We start from the raw sequence: 22,097 nt of genomic DNA, 5'->3' as shown, positions 1-22,097 counted from the left end.
GCATCATTTTACTCAAACAATATTACTGTAGTTAGACAAGGTCCTCTTAGTCTGATCGCATTTAGAAACAGGCCCAATGTATATAAATGTTTGTGATGTAAGTTTGTTTTTGTTATCCCAACAGTGACATGTGTAGCAATCTTGCCCATACTCATTTATAGCACCAAATGCAGAAACTGGCCTGCCCTTTGCAGAGAAGCAATAGTACTCTAACCATTATCTAGCTGCATTAAATGTAGGCGGCATATTTTTGCATCAGACTTTTGTAGTAGATAAATTCATCTTGTGTTGAAGGTCTCACTAGTTGAGAATCTTAGTCCTCTGACTGCTAATCCTATACTTTGGCATAATACTCCACTAGATCATATTAATTTTCCTTTGCATCACAGGCCCGTCTCCTGATGACATCCGAAGTGCACTGTGGTTTTAAACATACTGAGAGTAACTATCCGATTGAGCTGGCTGTTTTAATGGCACCAACAGAACATCTGCAGAACTAGACTTGTCTCTAGGCCCTTTTGACAGTTGGGGGAGGGAGGGGTAGAATGCCTAATGCTTCTGACTGATTCTTGTACATCCGGTCTATCAAAAGGTCAAATTATTTTTGGAGTTCGAGATTACTCGGCTTTGAAACCCAGGTTAAAAAATAAAAATAAAAAAAACTGAAAAAGTAGTCAATTCGGTGTATACATTTTTATTTAAAGAATATTGATAAAGTGACATGAAATCAGGGTTATGAAGGTAACTCCTGCATAACCAGCTATTTTAAAATGTAAAGAGAAAAAAAACCTAAACAAAAGCATAATCTGCCAGAGCTATTACCTTTTTTATTTTTTACAATTTAGTTCCCTGGACATTTTACTTCAGAACCCACACCTCGCCTCCCCCCTCACCCCCACCCACACCACCCCTATTTCTTTCAGAGACTTAGCAAGTTCAAGGCCTTCACATACATCTGACACTCATATTGGATTGTGGTGGGGCAAAGGAAATGCGCCTTGTCCTTCCTTCGGAGACACAGCAGCACATTTGCAGCAGACAGGCAGAATGTGTCACGTCAAACCAGTTCCAATTGGATAGTCTTGCATACTCGGCTCCTCCAATCTTGTGGCTCGTTTAAGATAACTGCATATAACAACTACTGTTCAACCCACCTTGACGGCTTTCCTACAGCAGGCCTCTTGTTAATAGACAAATTGGTACACAGATGCAGAACCGCTGAGTTATGCATGCCTGAATACAAATGGACGTCCTGCTCAGTTCAAAACAGCCACCAGATAGTTAATAGTACAACAGTGATGCAGTTCAGAGATTAACGGGCAAGAGCTGATAACAAATGTTCCTGTGCTACTGAGCAAATATGTTCTGTAAGAAGTCTACTTTGGTATGCGCCATTTTTTCTACAGCACGCAATGAAGAAAACTTGTTAATATATACATTTGTATCATTTTGTACTCCTCCCACCCCACAACTCCGATGTCACCGAGTGGTCCAGTGCATTTTTCACAGCATATTACACTTCTTCATTTGAAGGTAAGAAGCACTGGAACTTAACAGATTTAGTGCATGGTCCTCCCATTTTGGCATTTTAAAGTTTCATCTTGTTGTAGCAGGGTGATAGACTAAGACAGGCTGCTGCGAGCAGAAAACATGTGAACGAAGACCACAGAGAAGGGAAAGGAGGTGGGTGGACCGCTGTTCTCACAGCTACTCCAGTCAACTCTTCGGACCTCTTACAGACAAATCATACGTGCCCAAACTACGGCACAGTCAAAAAAAAAACAACAAATAAAAAAACAAGACAATCTAAAAAAACAAAAACAGAAACTGATAAAGAATTGAACTCTGCATAAATAGTATATTTCTCTTTTTCTAAAGACCAGCTTGTTTAATAAATGTTCTGCTTCGGGACATATTACGAAGGAAGTGAGGAAAAAAAAAGTGGTTAAAAAATTCCTACAGCAGGCAAAGAACATGGTCTCACTCATAGGTATCACTTCCAGCAAAAAGATAGAGGGGAATGGTGGGGGGGAAAAGCATTCACCTTTGCTGCAGTCTCAATACAATTAGAACTCCCCCCCCCCCCCACCTTCTCCTTCAATCCTCCTCAGGTGATGATGATCCGAAACAAAGATTTATTAACAAATATTTTGAAGAAGAAAACAAACTACGCCACAGTAGGCCTGCTCAGCAGAGCCACAGAAGCTTTGCTCAGATTCTGATGTTCATCTTTGAAATGAGTATTACTTGGCTGCACTGATACAATCTGGCATTATGTGATTTATTCATCGATGCTCTTGCAGAAAAAGGAAAGTGCTTGGACCTTAGTTACACTTTAGATACATAAACATTTTCTTATAGGTATGATTGTGGCACTCCAGACAGAAATCATCAAGTAAATATTAAAACCAAAAAACTTCCAATCAGTAAATAGAAGCACTAAAAGTGAAGGAACTTTTCAATTGCACGTTTTTCATACATATCAGATTTGGAATGTTCTAAATATTTTGGAATAATATTTCAAAGAAAGAATTACTTCAATTGTAAGCTAAGACCTTTTAAAGTCTGTGCATGTGTGTGAAATATAGATACATACACATATCTAACACACATGCATTCAGTATGTACGGCTTTAAACTTGGTCCACCGATAATTTTTTAAGAATAGACAATTCATTGTTTTCCCTTCGCTAATTTTAAAATATTAGATACAGAATTACAGTTAAAAAACGATACCCTGTATTTTGTCTTATTATTTACAAGCAAGTGTTCCTTCCAAACACTTCTTTCCCTGATCCCTGCATTTCTACTACGATCATTTCCAACACCTGAAAAAATATAGGATAGTCTGTTCTTTATAGATGTCTATTCAAGTACACTTTCTCCCTCACAGGCTGGTGGGAGTGGGGGTGGCTGGAGGAGGCAGAGGAGCCCTCACCTTTATTTCAATGTCTGCGTCTGGCGTCTAAAATTGCTTACAGAATAAATACCGCTGCACTGTATAACAGGAAGTCCGTCATTTATACAAAGTGCTTGTTAGAGGAATTTGCATCGAAACCAACAAAGGAACTAGTATGGAAGCAGCCTAATGCCACGTTTACAAGAGTTTATTTTCCCTTTTGTTCTGTGCATTTTCTCCTGCCATTATGTATTTACAGGTCCATGAAAACAATTCCAGTCAATGATAGGTGGCCTTTGAACTCCGATCCCAGTCCTATGGATCTCTGCTTACATTACATCCAGTGATGCAACAAAGAGGGAGGAAAGCAACATTATATATTAGAGTGTTTGTCCCTTTTAACATACGTGGAGACTACCTATTATAAGCTCTAAAAGAGGGAAGACAAAAACTGGTCAAACTCAAAACCAGGTTTTAATTAAAGAAAACGAAAAAACGGATTTCAACTTTGTTCTAATTTGAAATTTAAACTCGTGCCTCGCCAAAAATAGGTCTGTGGGCACAGTGTTCACTCTGAATGCACAGCTGACAAGAATTGACACTCTTTCCTGGTTAACTGGCGACGTAGTGCTTTGTGGAAGGTTGACCATAGACCCTATAGAAATCCTGCCGGCCGTGCTGCTGCGAAGCATCAATCCAATCTCTCACTGCAAGTCCTGGAAGCGACTGAGGTACAGAGCCAGCTGGTGGAAGCGGGTGAGAGTACTCCTGTGATGAAACGGTCCATGGGAAGTGGCCCGACCTGGGGAAGGGCTGGTGCCCACTGTGATTGGACACAGAGGAACAGTAACAGTTGTCTACTGAACAGACAAGAATTTTGCGACCACCATACTGCGAAAGCACCGACTGCTGAGACGATGTACTATTGGGATAGTGAGATGGATTGAAAACTGAACTGGAGTGAACGGACTGCGGGCCACTGGGAAGTCCAACAATGTGCTGTGTGGAGCTACAAGGCACCATGGGCTGTGCGGACTGCCCTTCTCCAGCAGATGCCGACTGGCTCATGTACTGGCTCCCAACCGTGCCAGAAGCAGGCTCTAGGAAGCTGCCTTCTGGGAAGGCGGTGGAGTGCTTGCGCTTCTCAGCTCCAGAGCTGCTTACACTGCATGGATACATAGGAATACTCTGAAGGAATGGCACCGGTGTGCTGAAAGGACCTAGAAAACACAAACAAAAACATTAATGATGCAATTAATCATCAATACAACGAAAGGTATAAGGACAGCCGGTCCAACATGCGCCCTCAGCTGAGCATATACTTGTTACCCAATAAAAATAAAACACTCGCCACCAAGTATAAAACCTCTTTCTGGATGATGAGCTGCAAGTATATTTCAGGAATATGATCTTATGCAACGTTACAGGCTTTATAGTGCACATGGCCAATGGGGTGCTATGGAGTGTATACTGCAGTGTAGCTGCTATTAGTCTGAGGATGGGGGTTGTGTCTAGAGAAGTGCTTCCCAAGCTTTTTAGACCCACAACCCAATTTTTTAGATGGACAAACTTTTGCAACCCATCTACCTTTAATGGACATGAGACAAAGCGATTTCTGAATGTAACTAAAGCATTGCATGGTCATTTTACAGACCACACATTTTCCACTGAAATGGCCACTAAATTTGTACAGTTTTATCACTAAAATTATATTAAACAAATGAAGTGTGTGGAAATATGTTTTCTGTTCATATCTTATGTGCATCATTAAGTAAAGTGTCTTGAATGGTCTATCCTATTAAAATCTGTTTCCAATTTTAAGAAATACAAAACAAGGAGCTTCATTTTTGCTTTCCTAACTGCTGAATGCATACAGTTCATTTGCAAGTATTTACATTTTGTTGTGCTGCACACTACCTGTACTCCAGCAAGGTTTTTACATAATTTCCATTAAAAAATCCTTTCACTTTACAGTCCGAGGAAGAAAAGTAAATACCAACCCCATGTTAAAAAAAAAAAAAAAAGCACCAATTTGGCAGCAGACATAGCCGGACATTTGACCTCCGTTTTTAACGACAGAATTTAAAGGCGTCTTTATTTATGGCCACTAAAAATCGTCTTCAGACCCGCATTTTAGGAAACTGGCCTAGAGGGTGCTCCTACGTGGGATTAGGTGGTGCGACCGTCTGCTACATCCCGAGTTTTGTGCTCGTGGTACCACCTGAATCAGTTCAATATATATACTGGCCAAATATGTGCATGTCGGTCCCCTCTTGCGACGCTTTCCTTCATGGTAAATGGGCTCCCAGCACCCATCCGCCCTCACTCCGACTACTAGGGATTATACAAAAAGCACACAGAGGACATCAAGAGTGCAAAGCAATTTAAAGTGCACAACAGCACACTGAAAAGACGCACAATAATAGAGAGAAAAACAAAGGAACTAGGAGTTAAATACTATATAATGAACATGTCACACAGGTCCCAGTTTGCAGAATTGCAAAATAGGCCGATCTGTTATGAGCACTCAAGGGTTGTGATGCTCCTTTGATGAAGGAATAATTTAAAGAGGATCCAATAATACTCGAAGGCCCATGAGAATTTCAAGTGATCCCTGCAGACGATATTAAAAAAATGAGACTATGTAACATCACCTGCTGGAGACCAACAAGCGAGAACACCACTCACTTTCCCAACAACCAGGCACTGCCCCCCCCCCTCACAAACTCACAAAAAGCATGAAACAAATTTGAAATCTAACATCCATAACCTCAGCGGGAAATGGCAAAAGCTTTGTTTTGGCACCCAAGCTTTTTAGTAACTATCTTTTGGGAAATGTCATTCTGAGTACTGATCATACTCACGCTTAAGGCCCTACACAACTGCAGACCGGCCTACATGAACCCCCGCCTGACCTTTCACCAGCCCACCAGACACCTCTGTTCTGCCTCCCTCTCGCTAACCCACACCCCCTGAATCCCATGAAGCCGGAGTGGAGGGTACTCCTCCTGCCTAGCAGCGAAGACATGGAACAAATTACTCCTACAACTCCGGACTTCCCACCCCATCAGGAGTTCCATATGGTGCTGAAGGCCTGGCTATACAGCTGATCACCAGGAACCTGCCAGCTCCAGGATACCCTTATGGGTGACAAGCAGCGCTCTTCAAGTCGACTAATTGATTGGTTTCATCTGTGGAAACATGAAGGTAACGTCAAACACGTATGTAGCCCTTTTTCCTCAAGACAGAAAAATTAGCACTAAATCATGGAATAAATATGCTGCAAGATTAAATGCATTATGAATGTGAATGTTCTGGGTAGGATGTTTGTCTCTCCTTTTTAGTAGGATCTCTGATCAGGGTTCCTGTTGCCAGATCTAAATGCACTATCTGAAAACAACCGTCATAAGGTCCACATTCCACAGCACATATAACCTCATGTCTGGTCTATAAAGCTTTGTTGCCGCCCCAGAATTAAAAAAATCCATATAAAACCCACAGTTTACTAAGTGGGCAAATAACACAGGACGTTTCCCATTTGGAGTATGTGGAGTGGGAAACAACCACTGTGATCGGTCATGAAAGAACCAAAGAACCACTTCCACACTATTCAGTTGTACCGCAGCTGGTAATCAGTGGATTCTACCCAAGAATCATGACAGGGGCAGGAGGTGTTGGTTCGAAAGCAACTTACTGGCACCACACAGCGTCACATAATTAAGGCAAAGTCACTTTCAATGCGGCATGCAGCTAATGACTGGGGAAAAGCAAAAGTTATGACCCCTCGAGTACAGTTCTACATCTGAACTCCAACACAGGCTTCAGCCTGATGCACACGATGCAACTGGCAGAGGCACAATTTGTACCTTCCAATATCTTCCTCAGCTGCTTTTCTTTCTTGGCAATCTCATTCAGGAACAGTTTGGAGTTCAGGTGTCCAATTTTGGCAGGAGGGAGCGTGCCTCCTGTGCAGTTCTGCGTTCTGTTATGCCAAGAAAGATATAAACATACATACATTTTATTTCAGAAGTTATTAGTGCACACAATACACAGCGCAAACCAAAAAAGAAGCTAAAGTAGACCCACTTGAAAACAACCTCTATTATCAGACTGATCAAATACCAACTTCCTTACATGGAAATATTTAACAGCATGCATACGAGACAAAAAATTAAAATAGTCTATATCGTCCGCCTACTGGATAACAAAAATGTCCCTAACCAATAGGCTGGCGGGCTTGCAGCGCTGGTTCCTGCGTTGGGACGTTGCTCCACTCACATTTTAACCCCCTTCCATGACTGGCACATACATAAATTAACTTTGCTTGCTTCATGTCTGTGCCGGCAGCAGCCAGTCTCCAAGTTCAGGCGTCAGCGGCTGTGAAGTGGGTGGACTTTGATTTTTGATAGACACCTCAGCAGTATACAGGAGCCGGAAGCAAGCGAGCGCAGGGGACCAAGGCAAAATGTGCGGATTGGCCAGCTACCTTTCCCACCCCCTTTTGTACTGCTTTATTCGCCATAAGTTGGCAGGGTATGCTCAGACTCGAGTCCCTTGCTCACTTTGCCACTGGATTCAAGCAAGCCTGGCTGAAGACAGCTGAAATGCCAGAAACCCGTCCTAGGAAGCTTGTTTCTGGTCCAGGGAAGGCATGGCTTGGCAGTTCGGGCTGGACTGTTCCCATGAGGCACAGGGTCAGACTGATTTGCATATGGCCATGTCTGAACTGGGGTGGCAGAGTGGGCTAAAGAATGGTGATGGATCAAACACAGATCTGTTGAATGGGTGCGAGTGTTTGATTGGTTCTGATGCTCCGTCCATCACCACCCCCTTTTGTACTACCTTTCCCTGACCAGCCAGACATGCGCAGTAGAGGCCTCTTCACTGCATATTAGGGACCTGGGGGTTGATCAAAGGTGCAACCCCTGGTTTCCAAGTGAGTGGGGAGACTGCCTGCTCACGCCAATCCTGGCATTGCGCTCATGATGTGTAACAGCATGGGAGTGGTGTCTGGATTGGCTGCCAGATGCAGTTCCTAATGCTAGCCTGCTTTGCACTGCAAAGGATGAGGGAATGCCCCCTGAAGATAAACCGCCAGCGATATCTGTATTACAGCAGGGGCTGCACAAGCATCTGCAGCCCTTTCTGTAATACCAAAGTGCCCTGGGGGCGCGCAAAGCTTGCACAACACCCGTTGCGCCCCCGGGGCACTTCATGTAATACGGCGCCATATTACACAAAGAGCCGGGGGGTGCAACAGGCGTTTGCGCCAGTTTGGCGCGCCCCCCCGGGGCACTTTGGTATTACAGAAGGGGTCACATATGCTTGTGCAGCCCCTGCTGTAATACCGATAGCGTGGGCGCACAAAATACACCAGCGCTATCTTCAGGGGGAGTTCCCTCAGTTGCATGGGGGCGTGCCCTATGCAAATGAGGGAATTTCGTTTTGCAGACGCAAACTCAGAGGCAAAGAAGCTCTCAAGAGGTGCACTAACAGTGCGCCAGCACACTGTCAGTGCGCCCCCTGATAGCAGCCCTCTGGGCAGAGGAAAAGGGGCCCCAAGGGCCCCCCAGACAAACCCTGCAGGCAGGTGCAGTCCAGGGGCGGCTGGTGCATAGGGGCGAATGGGGCGTTGCCCCACCAGCCTCCGGACGCGTTGCCCCACCAGCATCCGGACGAGGATCGGGGTCGGAGGAAGACAAGAGAGACACCTTGAAACTGAAAGGAGACTGGTGGTCTGAGGCTGCGTCACTCTGGTAGCAGTGCAGCACGGCCGTGTACAAACACACACCCCACGCATGACGTGTGGTGGACGTCGTTCGACTTCAATATCGCCCAAGTCACGCATGTGCAGAGTGTCTGGGAGGCAGTGGTGAGGGCAAGCAGGCGCTACCTGAAGCAGCTGGTTTTCCAGGACTTCGGTCGGATTTTCAGCTCGCCCGGATCTCTGACGTAGTCACGTAGCTCAGAACATTCTTCTAGTTCTAGGATCCCGCCTCCTCCCCTGACTGGATGACGTTGATACAGAGTCACCCTATGACAACAGGCGGGATTTCAAGTACTGCTTCCTGCGCTGAGTTCGCGTTTCCCTCCTTCCTTGAACCAGCTTCAACCCGGTCCGAGAGAAACCCCGTGATCAAGCTGAAAACAGGGAGTACTTGATTGAACCCTCAGTGCTGTGCTGGTTCTAGTTCTGGCTTCTGTTATTGTGTGTGGCTTGCCAATAGTCCCGATATAGTGAAGGACATGCTGAAATTTGTAATGCAGAGGTGATCGGGGGACAGTCTATATGTACGTTTTACATCTATAGAATGTGCACCGATCAACCCTGCAATACAAATTAAATGTATCACTAATAGTGATACATTTAATTTGTATTGCAGGGTTGATCGGTGCACATTCTATAGATGTAAAACGTACATATAGACTGTCCCCCATCACCTCTGCATTACAAATTTCAGCATGTCCTTTAACTGCTAGAGCTCCCTACTGTATGACCGGAGAAGCAGGTTCCAGTCTCGGCGTTGACTCAACATCCTGTGATTCTGGGCAAATCACTTAATCTCCCTGTGCCTAAAAAATGAATGTGGCCTTGTGCAATGTGACTGGTGCTCATGTAACGCCTCCAATACCTTCGGGTCGAGTTCACACTATATCATTTTTGTTTCCTGCCCCCATCGGAGGGTGGCTGATGAGATAAGTGACCCTGGCTCTCCTCTTCACCCCCTGCCTTTGTTCCCCGCTGCCCTCTGCTCAGTCCCGGCACCCCGACTCTGAGGGTAGGTTTGTGCTGTTTATATTTTAATTCTGGATGTGAGGAAACTCGATTATTACTTTCCGGAATGGTGTAAAAAATCATTGAGAATACTGCTTATGAGAAGAATTTATTATTGCATTCTCGCACAGCTTGAAATGTGGAATGTTTGGAAATATTTGCGGTTTTGTGGCCATGTCATATAATGTCATTTTGGATCGTATGAAGCAGGGATGTCCCGAGTTTCTCTTCACAAGAGCTTGAATTTAGCCATAATTTCAGGATAACCAAAGAATATGTAAATGATAGAATTTAGATAACTTTATGCATGATTGTCATATGTGTATTTAATAAAATCTGATATGAACCCAACCTTCATGGACCAACATTGGACATCACTGCCAGAAAGGGAACTGTGGTGGAGCTAGTCTGGTAACATTGGCCCCTTTTAATATACATTGGCTATGAGCCTGTGCGTTGTCGGACTCTCTCTCGTCGTGGTGATGCCTGGGGATGCCATTGGGCCACGTACAGGCCTTCAGACTCTATGTTAACTAGATTTTCATTTCTGTGAGGAGGTAGTTTTCGATGCTATGAATGAATTCACATATGTCCAGAAAGCAACCAGCAGCTACTTGTAAAGTGTTCATTAGCTTTCACACTCATTTGTTTTTCGGTATATAGTTCTCTGATGAAACAGTGTGCATCTTTGAGTACAGTGCAGAGAAGGGTGAGTGATGTCTGCGCGCGTGCAGGTTGAGCAGTGTGCCTGTGTGAGTCCAGGGTGAGTTTGAGTCATGTGGATGGGTGAATGCAGGCTTAGTGAACCCCCGGTAGGTTGTTCTGGCTCGATCGCTACGCTCGCTCGCCACGCTCGCCACAGTGCAGTATTTACGCCTCACCACTTTCAAATGTCACCAGCCGCTACTGGTGCAGTCACTGACTGCACCCGCCTGCAAGTGGATCTATAATCCCCCTTCAAAGTGCAGGCGGGGTGCCACTAGCACTGTGAAAACACTGAGTGACTTTATAGCAGCCGCTCCGTTTTTCACATGAATGCGCTGCCTTGGGGGCAGTACATTAATCATAATACGGTGCATTTTCCTTCATTGCACTGTGTGCACCTTTTTAAAGTGGCGTCCAGAGCAATGAAGGAAGATGCACGGAAAGTACAATGCGGACCCATGATTCAATTCTGTGGCTCTCTGGTGAGCTGCATTAACTAATAAAGGTTTTATTCCTTGCAGTTTCATATCCAGTCCAACACATCACATTAACTTGCATTTCCTCAGTAGATTTTATTTGCAAAGGTATATTAATAAATAAGGAATTCTGCACGGTACTCAGCATTGATATCTCAAAGTCGGTTATGAAGTTCTGTGGTTATACTAAATTAGCAGCTACCTACATCGTATGAAATCTTTGTCATAACTACACTTTCACAACTGCCTTATTAACATTCTTTCTTCCACAAATTTGCTTGAAAATGTACAATTTACCTTCCGTTTCCAAACTTTTCTATGGGGGAGGACCCCCGGGAACGACAGTTGGGCTTGCTCGCTACAAGTCACTCATTCGGAACTTTTACGCCCCTCCAACTTCCAAATGTTACCAGCCATCACTGTGGGCTTGTAAAATATTACTAAGACCAGGAGAGCCAAATCCATGTCATATCTACAGGCCATTCAGACAAAATTAATTTACATATAGTTCTTCTAAACAAAACTCATTCACAGTCAGTGGTTATCCAGGAAATCGGTCATGGAGCAATCCATTCTGGAGCTACATTGAGACATTGATGACCTTGGACGGTCCAAATTCAGGTGGTTTTTTTCCTGTAGAAAACTTCAATTTTATTGCCGTTCATATTTTGCCATTTTTTCCACAGCTTTTGAGCATCTAGGATATTACTTGCAAATTGTTTATCTGCATCACTTTCCCGGCAGAGAATTGTGGCGAAATATTAAAAAGTAACTACGGCTAAGGAAGTGTCGCCAGTTACAGCCATTTCCATAAATTAGCAACAGTTACGCGCACTGACAGACCTAGTTGGTAATTCTTCTAGCAGCTTAGCCGGGCTGCAGGCTGGGCTGTGCAGTGGGCACCTGCAGCAGAGAAAAAGGGACCCCACTGGAAGGGCCTTTGGTATATGAAGACATCTATCAATTGAAAGTACATTCATGTGGTAACCAAGACAATACGGGACTTCTGATAAATGCTCGGTTTCAATTAGTCTAAATGAGGAATTTTGAAATTCAATTCAGTCGTACTTTTATAGCGCATGGCTACCCAACCGTGCCGCCCGTTTTTAGCATTTTCCTCAAACGGGCTTCTGACAGCTGGCTAAGGGCAGGCGGAAGAGCAATCCAGAGCCTGGCGGTGAGGAAAACAAAAGGGCGGCCTCCACTCCTTGCTCTTTTGATCTTAGGCACCACCAGAAGTGTCTGGTTTGTTAGAGCGAAGGGCCCTTCCTGGAGCTTAGGGGGAAAACAGGGATTGAATGATAGATTGGCCTTTTCCATGGATGGCCCGATGTGCGATAGAGTGCCTTGAAGAGAATTATTTTTTTGAAACCGGAAGCCAGTGCAGAGCTACGAGGCCTGGTCTGGCTAATTGATGCTTTGGTCGTTTTGAAGAATTCCTCAGGTGTCATTTTCTGACATGTGGAGCCTATTGCTCACATATTTCGGACTCCCAAGATACAGGGAGAGAGTTTTTTTTTTTTTTTTAACACTGCGCCACTATCCTTCTAGTAGGGAAAGGTAGCATCTGCAAGAATTTCCTTAGAGATCTTAACATGCCAAAGCGTCAGCGTGCCAATTTTTTTTACTTGTGTCTCCTGCAAAATTCTGCATTTATTTGAAAACACTTCTGTTAAAGCGGGGGTTTTGCATATTAATCCTACATTTAGATGGGTGCTCCACTACAAGCACTGCTACCCCCATTGGATAGCATAACTTGGGCGCAAAGAGCCACTGTAACACCTCTATGCCGGTGTCATCCCACCAGTTGCCCTAATGACAGCTGCACTGGGACAGTAAGTTTTTACAGAGAATTCACCCACCATCAACTTAGTCACCACTTCTATCGGAATGAGTACCGCTAAGGGATACAAACATGCAAAGGGGGCCTGAGGCAAGGCATGAGATGGTGCAGATATCCTATCATAGGGAGGCAGTCCCACCTGGTAGATGTGTTTTGTTGCTGGGGGAGAGACAGGAATCACAATACCCAAAAGGGAGATCAAGAGAAAGGTGTAGAAGGAGGGTCAGATATTCAGGAATTCAGCAATTTTACTAATCTAAGAAGTTAATGATTTTCCACCACTGGTTTAGCAAATGTTCACTACTTACATCCATGACCATGCCATGGGTGTGTGTTGCCATGTAACAGCAACCATTACGTTTGTTGCATGAGCCCTTACTTTTCAAGCTGTAAAGATAGCTACGTAAAGAAATAAAAAAATAAAAAATACAATATTTGAACTGAGAGGTCTTCATTCAGTGCCTTGAACCCACCTAACCCGAAGTAGAAACCTTCCAGTCTATGATTGAGCAGTGTTGCGCCAATGAAAAAATACAACATTTTGCTTCAGATTCCTCCTATTTGGTGTGTCTGTATTTGAGTCAATGGTCAAACGTTTGTATAGGTAAGGACATTTTCCAGAGGTAGAAAGGTTTGCCGGATTTTCAGTCCATTCTTCCTAGGACAATTTTCAATGTGATAATGCCATATTCACAGCTTAGCAACTATAGTCCGACAGTGAATAGCTCGATATCTTTAACAAGTTCTTATTCACACAATAGAACTATCCTCTAAATATGACCCATTATCCATCCAACTAGGCACAACATAACTAACATTACACAGAGAATGTATTTGACAGCTCATGCTGAGTTTTTTTTAAAAGAATCATAAAATGAGCTCTTACCTGTCCATCAAGATTTTCACAGACTTTGTATTCTAGGATGGAAAAAGAAAGGCAGTTAGTGGCAGTTGCTTGCTGAAATAAGGGCAACATGGTCTTGGATACCTTTGAGAACCAGTCGCTCCAGGAGACAACTTGAACTATTAATCGGTGCTCCTCTTAAAGCAAATTAAGACATGCTGGAGGATCTGCTTGCTTGTAGGGTTATTACCTTCTAGTGCACTTACATCAGACTTTAGAAGCTGACCCTGCATGCTCATCACTCTAAAAGAATATTCATAGGAGGAACCTATTTCACTGGCTTGCAGCAATCAATTTTGAAATCCTTGTCCACTATTTAGCGCTGAAAGTTACTCAAAAGAATGTTCACATATGGAGTCGCTCATATCTCAACAATACTTGGTGGGAGAAAGACAATGCCAGGTCAGACACCTATAGCACAACAGGACAATGGCAACTAAAGCTCAGCTTTGTGCAAACACTATTCAATGGCTACAACAGAAGGTGTTCCAAGTGGGACAGTCTTTACTTTTAGGAAAAGAAACGTCTGATAGGACATCCATCAACACAACTTTAGCTTCATTTTATCTTTGAATTTGAACCTGGTTTGAAAGAACTTTGTCCGAAGCAAAGATTTGAAAACACACAATCTGAAAAAACGATTTTCCAGTGGACCTCAAGTGTCCACTTGATTTTGTTCTCAATTTTCCCCCTAAAAAACATCGGATACCAATTACCACCTTCTTCTAACCTCTATGCCCACTCTTTCATTTCGCTTTCACTTCTTATGTGACCAGTCCATCTGCACCTTACCTCATGTTACCGGCTAGTAAAGGTAAAGGATTCAAACTAGCCACCGTTTGCTATATACACATTTTAAATAGAACTAGCTGGCACTAGAGGTTAATAATGGAGTCTTTGCCAACCTGCATGAAGTACAACTGAAGTATGCTAAATTGCTGTACAAACGATTCCTTAAATAGTCGACAGAAAAAAAAAAAAAGAAAAAAAAAAAGAAAAAAAAAGACACCCGGAATACTAGACTGGTACTAACAGGCCCATCAAGTCTGTCCACTCCTTTTAGACCTCACATGCTCTTCAGGTTTACCTTTGTATCACTTTTGCTAAGAGTATGACATGAGTCAAGCTTCCAGTCTCCTATCAAAACCTCAAGTTTCAGGAGTTCTCGGTCTAGAAGTGCAGTCTGTAACAGTAGGTTACTAACAGTATTTCATGGCCCATAGGACAGATAGTGCACAATGCACTGCGGCAATTCTTTTAACTTGGTGTGGTGAATGCACACCCGGTTTGTGCACCCTATCAAAATGATTATGGGGCGTAATGTACTTACCTTGGTGGTACACATCAGTGAATGGTGGAGTAGCTGTTTAAAGAAGCCTGGAGGCAGTGACTTGGCCTCCAATTTAAACTAGGGCATTAGGATGCAGTACGTGATTACAACCACCGGAAGGAGGATTAGACAGTGGTGATGGGAGGGGGGGGGGGGGGGGGGGGTGGTCGGGGGGGGGGGCATGAGTGGAAGAATCCATAGCAAATGTTTTAGCCCCACAACCTGTGACTCCTGGTGGCACTGTGAGCACCTTTTTGTGCTGTCTAGGAGCGTGCCTCTTTGTAGTGAGAGTCAATGGGCCCCCTGAACCTGTGTCTATAATTGTGTGCCGAGACAGTGTTTCCTCATTTGTGAGGAGCTATATCAACATGCAAATACGGTAACACCCCCTCCCCTCCCCCCCCCCCCCCCCACACACACACACTGAGATCGTGCCAGCACTCATGATGTGTGTTACAAATGGGACCATGCGAGCATTTGCAGCTCCTTCTGTTACAATAAAGTGGTCAGGGCACAAACGGTCTTAGACATTTGTTGTCCGACCAATAACCATCAGAATAATGTACCTTCATGAAGTTGATGTCCTCCGTCTTGTCGAACATGACCTGAACAGAGCTAAGCAGCTTCTTAGCTTCCTGCATGCGCTCATTCAGGTGAAGAACCTGGGCAGCATTTTCATTGCAAAACTTTGCCTGAGCTTTGTCCAGGATGTCCATAGTCTTCCTAAGATCTTCATCCAAGATTTGATGCATCTTTTCATACTGCAAGCGAACCTCATCTTTCAGCTGGCTCACCTTCTCCTAGAGAAAAAAAAGCACACAACATTTTCATTTGTGTCTACAAATTCACAGACATCAACATTCTTTCATTAAAGGCCCCACAATTGAAAGAGAATTTCTATGGGACCAGTGTTAAATTCTGGAGCGGGCGAAGTGCCACAGAAGGAGAGGGAGTTAGAGAAATGTTAATACCGTTAAACAGTAGGACATTCACTACTACCCGATTAAACGTTTTTTTAATGATATCAGGTCCAATATCTCATGACTTCAAGGTAAACACTAAGATACCCAGCTCATGGGTTTAAGTCATTGATAAACTACAGTGTGTCTTTTCATCAACATAATCCACTGGCCAGGTATCATGGATTAGGGCCAATGCAGCATGATTGCAGCAATATTGTTTGAAACAAGCTTGAGTCAAGTAACGACCCCAAGAAAGTGGAGGATATGGTTTCAAAAGGTACAGGTTGTTGAGGCAGAGTTGATTTTTAGCATGATTTCAGAACCTCCATTTTCATAGTGGTATGTTAAAATCTAAATAAAAATAGGCCTTGATGGGGAATGTAGATATGCATCTAGAAGCAATATGATTTCAACAGTGTAAATATGTAAATGCCAATACAATGAAGAAAAAAAACAAAACGGGCATTCTGGCTCTTGCATGACAATGCCTGCAAGTGCTGAGGATTTCAATCAAACCATGATATTTTGTTGAGAAAAACAGGTAACGCTGGCTGACGGTGCTGAAGAGCTTGAAATAACCGAATGCCATGATAGGTGTACATTTTAAAACCATTCATTCAGCACAGCACTTAGAAATGGATTCTGATCCTGCACATTCATTTACTGAAAATATCTCTTGGGAGTTTCATCTGTGGTTTGATGGATAAAAGCCCTACACTCTACAAAGATAGCAGATGGGTGGAAATTAATATTCAGTGCAAAGCAAAACCTCAGTATGTAAATTGAACCAACCTTGCTCGCCATTTTCCTTTTTCGAGAAGACATCTACACTAATTTCATAACTGCCGAAGTGATTCGGTCTTCAAACCAACCAGATTGTTTCCAGCCTAACCATTTTAACATTTTTAGGTCTCACCTAGGCAGCGCATGTGCGCAGTCTCCGAGACATGTTGTATCTACAGTAGGGGCTTCAAGCACCGCCCATCTTTTTCATTGGTACCGCTTACTGTCCTTTGTGAATGCCAGCTTTTGTTTGGTGAATACGCTTTGTAGCCCCTCCTTTTTTACTATTGTATCTTCCCAGGAGGACTGCCCCAGTTACATGTTCCATTATTGTTCAGTTATTTGGGATACTTTGACAGCACTCTTTGTTCTCCTGCCGCAGCTCATGAAAGCAGTGAAAATCACGCTCCAGCCCAGCTATGTGACGTGCATTAAGGCGTGGTGACAGACACACTTGCTTTTTTCCAATCAAGATTCCCTTTGAAATCACACAAAGGCACCGATAAATGGCAGCATTTTGTTTTACTTAAAATGTTCAGATGGCATGTCTCAGCATTTTATTTTTGGAAGGCACTGGGAAAGACTGCACAGAATTGAAGCCTGTTCCCCGGGTTCCAAAGTCAGCAGATCTGAATGCTATGCCACATCCTCTCTATGAAGCAATCGGCATTTTGGAGGGATTATTGTGTTTGAGGCAGCAAAGGGGTAAGACCACACTGCTGTGTTGGTATAATGTTACGTATAATGTGTCCCTCAGGAGTTTTTGTAGTGTACAATAGTTTGCCTCCTTTTTACAACACCAACTTTTCTGAATGCAGGCATTCAACAGGGGCAGTCTCCCGACCGCCTGATTAAGAGTCGGGCAGTCGAACAGCCATGGCCCGCCACACCTGCCAGGGAACAGCTGTTTCCTGGTGGTGCTGCAGCAGTGTAGAGGCATCAATATGCTTGGCGGGGCAAGCGTATTAAGAGTTTCCTCTCCATCACGGTTTACATGGAGGTTCTTACTCCATGTAAACCCTAGCAGAGAGTAAACAAAGGTGACTATAAAGGGTCCCGGGTGCCTCTGCACCCTGTGGATGCACACAGGTGGGCACAACATGTGCCCTCCTGTGTGCTTGCACACCAGTTACTGCACACCAGTGCCTGCATTACATGAACTTTTAAGTCTGTCGTGCAGGAACTGTTTTTGGAGTTATCATTGCGGTGCCCGTTTTTAAAGGCACCACGGTGGGAATGGCAAAAGTGCCCGCCAGACATGAGTTACACTCTTATTCTGGCTGGCAGGCAGCCCCACCATGGGTTTGGCAGTGCAGCGGTGAGGCAGATCCAGCGCAGCACCACCAAACTCATAATCGGGCCCTTAGTGTGGCCAGATTTTTTACTCAGCAAGCTTCTAAACTTCAACACTTTCAGCGCAGTTTGACAGGTGAGCGACGCACAGTCTCAGTAGCTGCCTCGCTGGGCATATTGCTCCTTTAGTAAGATTTAAGCGCCAAGACACTTTGTTAGTTGCGCGCTGTAAAAATGCAAGATATTTAGTGGTGAGGGTTTCTGTATTCTGTGCAGCTTCTGAGTTAAGTTGCGCACAAGAAATATAGGGATATTGTCCAGTCAGACTGTTTAGGGTGAATTATGTTTTGCTTGTCGCAGCTCGTAGGGCTTTACAAACAAAACCCGCTCCCTCCTCAATGGGACAAGAGAAAACTTAAACGAGCCTCTGGAGATTTTTACTGAAGCGCTTTGCTTCGGTCACAGAACCCTATTTTTACCTGTTTAATAAAAGTGCAGACTTGAAAACTCGCAGCTGGTAATGCTGCTCAGTAGGTTAATGCACATACTGCGAAGACTTGTGTGTATAATGTAGGTATGCAGTTTGCAGGAAGATGAACCATTAAATGTGAAATACCAGCTATCAAGCATCTAGAGAAATTTTAGGATGCTGTGTTCGCATCATGTGCATACCGAAGTAATTTAATTATCACCGGCTTGGCGTTACATCCTTTATTCTGCCAAGAGTAGGTTTACCATAAGACCTTATGTCACTGTGTTTTCACCAAGTATCATCTATACCTTCAGGTAACAAATCAGTGCATTCTGAAAAAATTATCTATAAAAGGAAAAGTCCAGGACTGGAAAGTGGTTTCATTGTTAAGTCCTCTGCTCACTCTTATTTCAGGCAACTAGTTTTACTAGGCGTGTGACTGATTGGTTAGCACCAGCGCAACACCACCATCGTAGCATCCGCGCAACACCACCATCGTAGCATCCGCGCAACACCACCATCGTAGCATCCGCGCAACACCACCATCGTAGCATCCGCGCAACACCACCATCGTAGCATCCGCGCAACACCACCATCGTAGCATCCGCGCAACACCACCATCGTAGCATCCGCGCAACACCACCATCGTAGCATCCGCGCAACACCACCATCGTAGCATCCGCGCAACACCACCATCGTAGCATCCGCGCAACACCACCATCGTAGCATCCGCGCAACACCACCATCGTAGCATCCGCGCAACACCACCATCGTAGCATCCGCGCAACACCACCATCGTAGCATCCGCGCAACACCACCATCGTAGCATCCGCGCAACACCACCATCGTAGCATCCGCGCAACACCACCATCGTAGCATCCGCGCAACACCACCATCGTAGCATCCGCGCAACACCAGTGCCTCACCAGTGTACCACTTTTCCTATTAGAAGTATAAACCTGCACGGTCCAAAATGCAGTTGGTAAAACATCAGAACTAGCGGAAAGTGTCACAATGCCACAACACACAAATTCATACCGCATAAATCCACTACAATCAACACATTTTAACATCTCATAACATGCCACATAATTAAACTACATGTACTTCCGCTACACCGCATTCTACTTCATGCTACATAATTACAAACCAATAAAATAAACTCCACATAATTCACCTCCGCTCCATGCCATTAAATTCAACTACACTGAATACCACTATGCTACATAATCAAACTCCACTCCAAACAATATAATTACACTCCACACAACACAATTAAACTCCAGGTAATTCCACTACACATAATTCCACTCCATCCTCGATTTCACCCCACATTTCCACTAAATTCTTAAACAGATGACAGTCCACAAATATATCAAAATACACCCAAATGTAACAGACATATGGAGGAGAAGCAACGTTTTTTTCTGATCAGCATACATCAACTTGTGTATAATAGACAAACACCTACAAACCACCCAACGCCCTGAAACTGGCTAGTTTGCACCCCCCCCCCACCCCCAACATGCAAAACGTAACTCGCACCCAAGTGCAAAAATCAGGAAGCCACGATAAGTTGTCAGATATGAAATGACATTACTGATCATAATATAATCTTGAATAATACTACGTAGAAACACTGATGTCCGAGCTAATAAAAAGAATACGAAAATACCCGGAACAGAACTGAAGGCAAGCACATACATTCCCTCATCCAGGCACAGCAAGGCAAAACATCCACATAGATAAGATGGATTGTATCACTAATGCTTGTCCCATTTACATCCTAACGTTCTCCAATCGTCGATTCTTTAAGCTGCACGGTAGTGGGGATGAAAGCGTACTTCTGATTTCACTGGGCAGCTTTACACTTCAACAACCACAACACAAATTCCACGTACATTTTCATCTTACTCCCCATTTCTGTGCTGTTGCTTAGCAGCCTTAGTGTCAAATCACAAGTATCATTTGGGACTCTACCTTTTCACAAGCACTACTTCAAGTTACTTGTAGAACAAACCTTTCGGCTTTACTGAAATTAAAAGTGCAGTCTAAATATCAGTATACTTTATATGGAGCACAAAGGACAATTACAGTGTTAATTGTTAATGAAAGCCATGGAAAAAGTTAATTAAATAGTAACTCAAGTAAGCTTAGTCTGCATATTTGCTCTTAAGCCATTTAGTGGGAAAATGATCAACTTGTTATGACCATCGAGACTGCACTTGATGCAAAGTAAAGCGAGTTTCCATGACCATGCACATGGCTCTCCTTACTCTGCACACACTGGTCTCTCCATGACCTGTGCATGCGTGGACCGCAAACCTGCTTCGCAGCTCAATTTCAAAGATTTAGCGAAAAGCATGTACAGGAGAGAGTTTGCACCTGTCTGATTATGGTCTAGTGCCCCTAGGTTCAAACAGGGTACTGTTGGTAGAGGACCGGTTCATAGCCAGACCTCTCTTTCTGCATTTCCTGTATCGTGTATCCTACCAGCTCCCAGTCAGAAGATAGGTTAACTTGACTGAAATTACGGACTAGCATCAGTGGACATATTTTTTCCAGTGTCAGATTCCAGCATCCGTGGACACAGGACTCTGGCAGTTAAACGTGAAGTTAACGTAGCCTCGTCCACATTGAGGGAAATGAATGGCAAGTCCCTCAAGCAAACTTCTCTTCACTTTGAAATTGCTTACACATTTGTTGGACAAAGAGTTTGTCAGAGAACTGGATGACCAGTTCTGGCCGTAACATGGTACTATATATGAACTTCAGCGAACATGTATGCATTACCAACATTGCTGGTCCAGGGTTACATCACAGCTCCTCCATTATAAAGCCAGAAAACCTTCTATGTAGACTAGGTACTTAAAGGAGAAAGCAAATTAAGTGCCAACGACACCTGTGTGGATATTAATCATACTGCAGCCGGCCAGTGAGCTGTTTTCCAAAGTGAAATTGAACTTCTCCTATGGATGTTGGAAATCCGTTCCAGAAATACACCAGGTTTCTCAGTCAGTTGGTCCTACTCCTCCCAAAGCAAATGTGAGATGCTTTTTACACCAATTTAGTCTGTCAGCAATGTCGGATCACAGATTACAAAATAGGAAATAGGAAATACAGTTGGCATTAACAGGCGAGCATGCTTGGGACTGGTCATGCCAGCGATTTTATAGTCTTTAACCTTTATTATTGTACGGCCATCCCCCTCACACAAATATCTCCTACTAACCTATTAACCTTATCTCTTCCATCTTCTTCCGTTTTCTCATTCGAGTTACAATAGATCTAGATCTATTTTACACAGTGGTGGTGGTCGCAACTGTGTAGTTGTCAGAGTTTCTGTAGGTAGAAGGTTTTAGTTTAGCTAATAACTTTGGTGCCGTTTGACAAATCTTCACAAAACTTTCTGGAAAAAAACCATATCGGATCATTCACCTTAGTTCCTTCCTAGAAAGTTTTGGGATAATCCAGAGTGTGTGTGTGTGGGGAGGAAGAGAAGGAAAAGGAAGCACCCGAAAGTCCCAAAAATAATTCCGTCCAGCAGGACCCAGAGTGTTCCTTCTGTGCGTTACCTGCAGGACTCCTGGTCAAGCGGCACCCCCATGGTACAGTGAAACCGTGCAAGCTTCTGTAAGGTATGTGTGACATTACCA

The 22,097-nt window shown here is 43.9% G+C and overlaps 1 protein-coding gene across 2 annotated transcripts in view; it reads right to left on the bottom strand.

Annotated features, from left to right (window-relative positions):
• Positions 1 to 674: 674 nt before the first annotated feature.
• Positions 675 to 22,097, bottom strand: part of TRIM8 (tripartite motif containing 8) — a 94,111-nt gene continuing 72,688 nt past the window's right edge. For both annotated transcript variants that reach the window (XM_085606542.1, XM_085606541.1), the window contains exons 3-6: positions 15,498 to 15,731; positions 13,584 to 13,615; positions 6,765 to 6,880; positions 675 to 4,118 (exon numbers count right to left, since the gene is read on the bottom strand). In XM_085606542.1, coding sequence (XP_085462668.1) covers positions 3,511 to 4,118; positions 6,765 to 6,880; positions 13,584 to 13,615; positions 15,498 to 15,731 — 990 coding nt within the window. In that variant the 3' untranslated portion in view covers positions 675 to 3,510. The remainder of the gene's footprint in view (positions 4,119 to 6,764; positions 6,881 to 13,583; positions 13,616 to 15,497; positions 15,732 to 22,097) is intronic.

Source organism: Triturus cristatus, chromosome 1_2 (genome assembly GCF_964204655.1).
Source record: "Triturus cristatus chromosome 1_2, aTriCri1.1, whole genome shotgun sequence".
Taxonomy (NCBI): Eukaryota; Metazoa; Chordata; class Amphibia; order Caudata; family Salamandridae; genus Triturus; species Triturus cristatus.
Note: the sequence above shows the minus strand (reverse complement) of the source record. Positions and strands in the feature narration are given on the sequence as shown.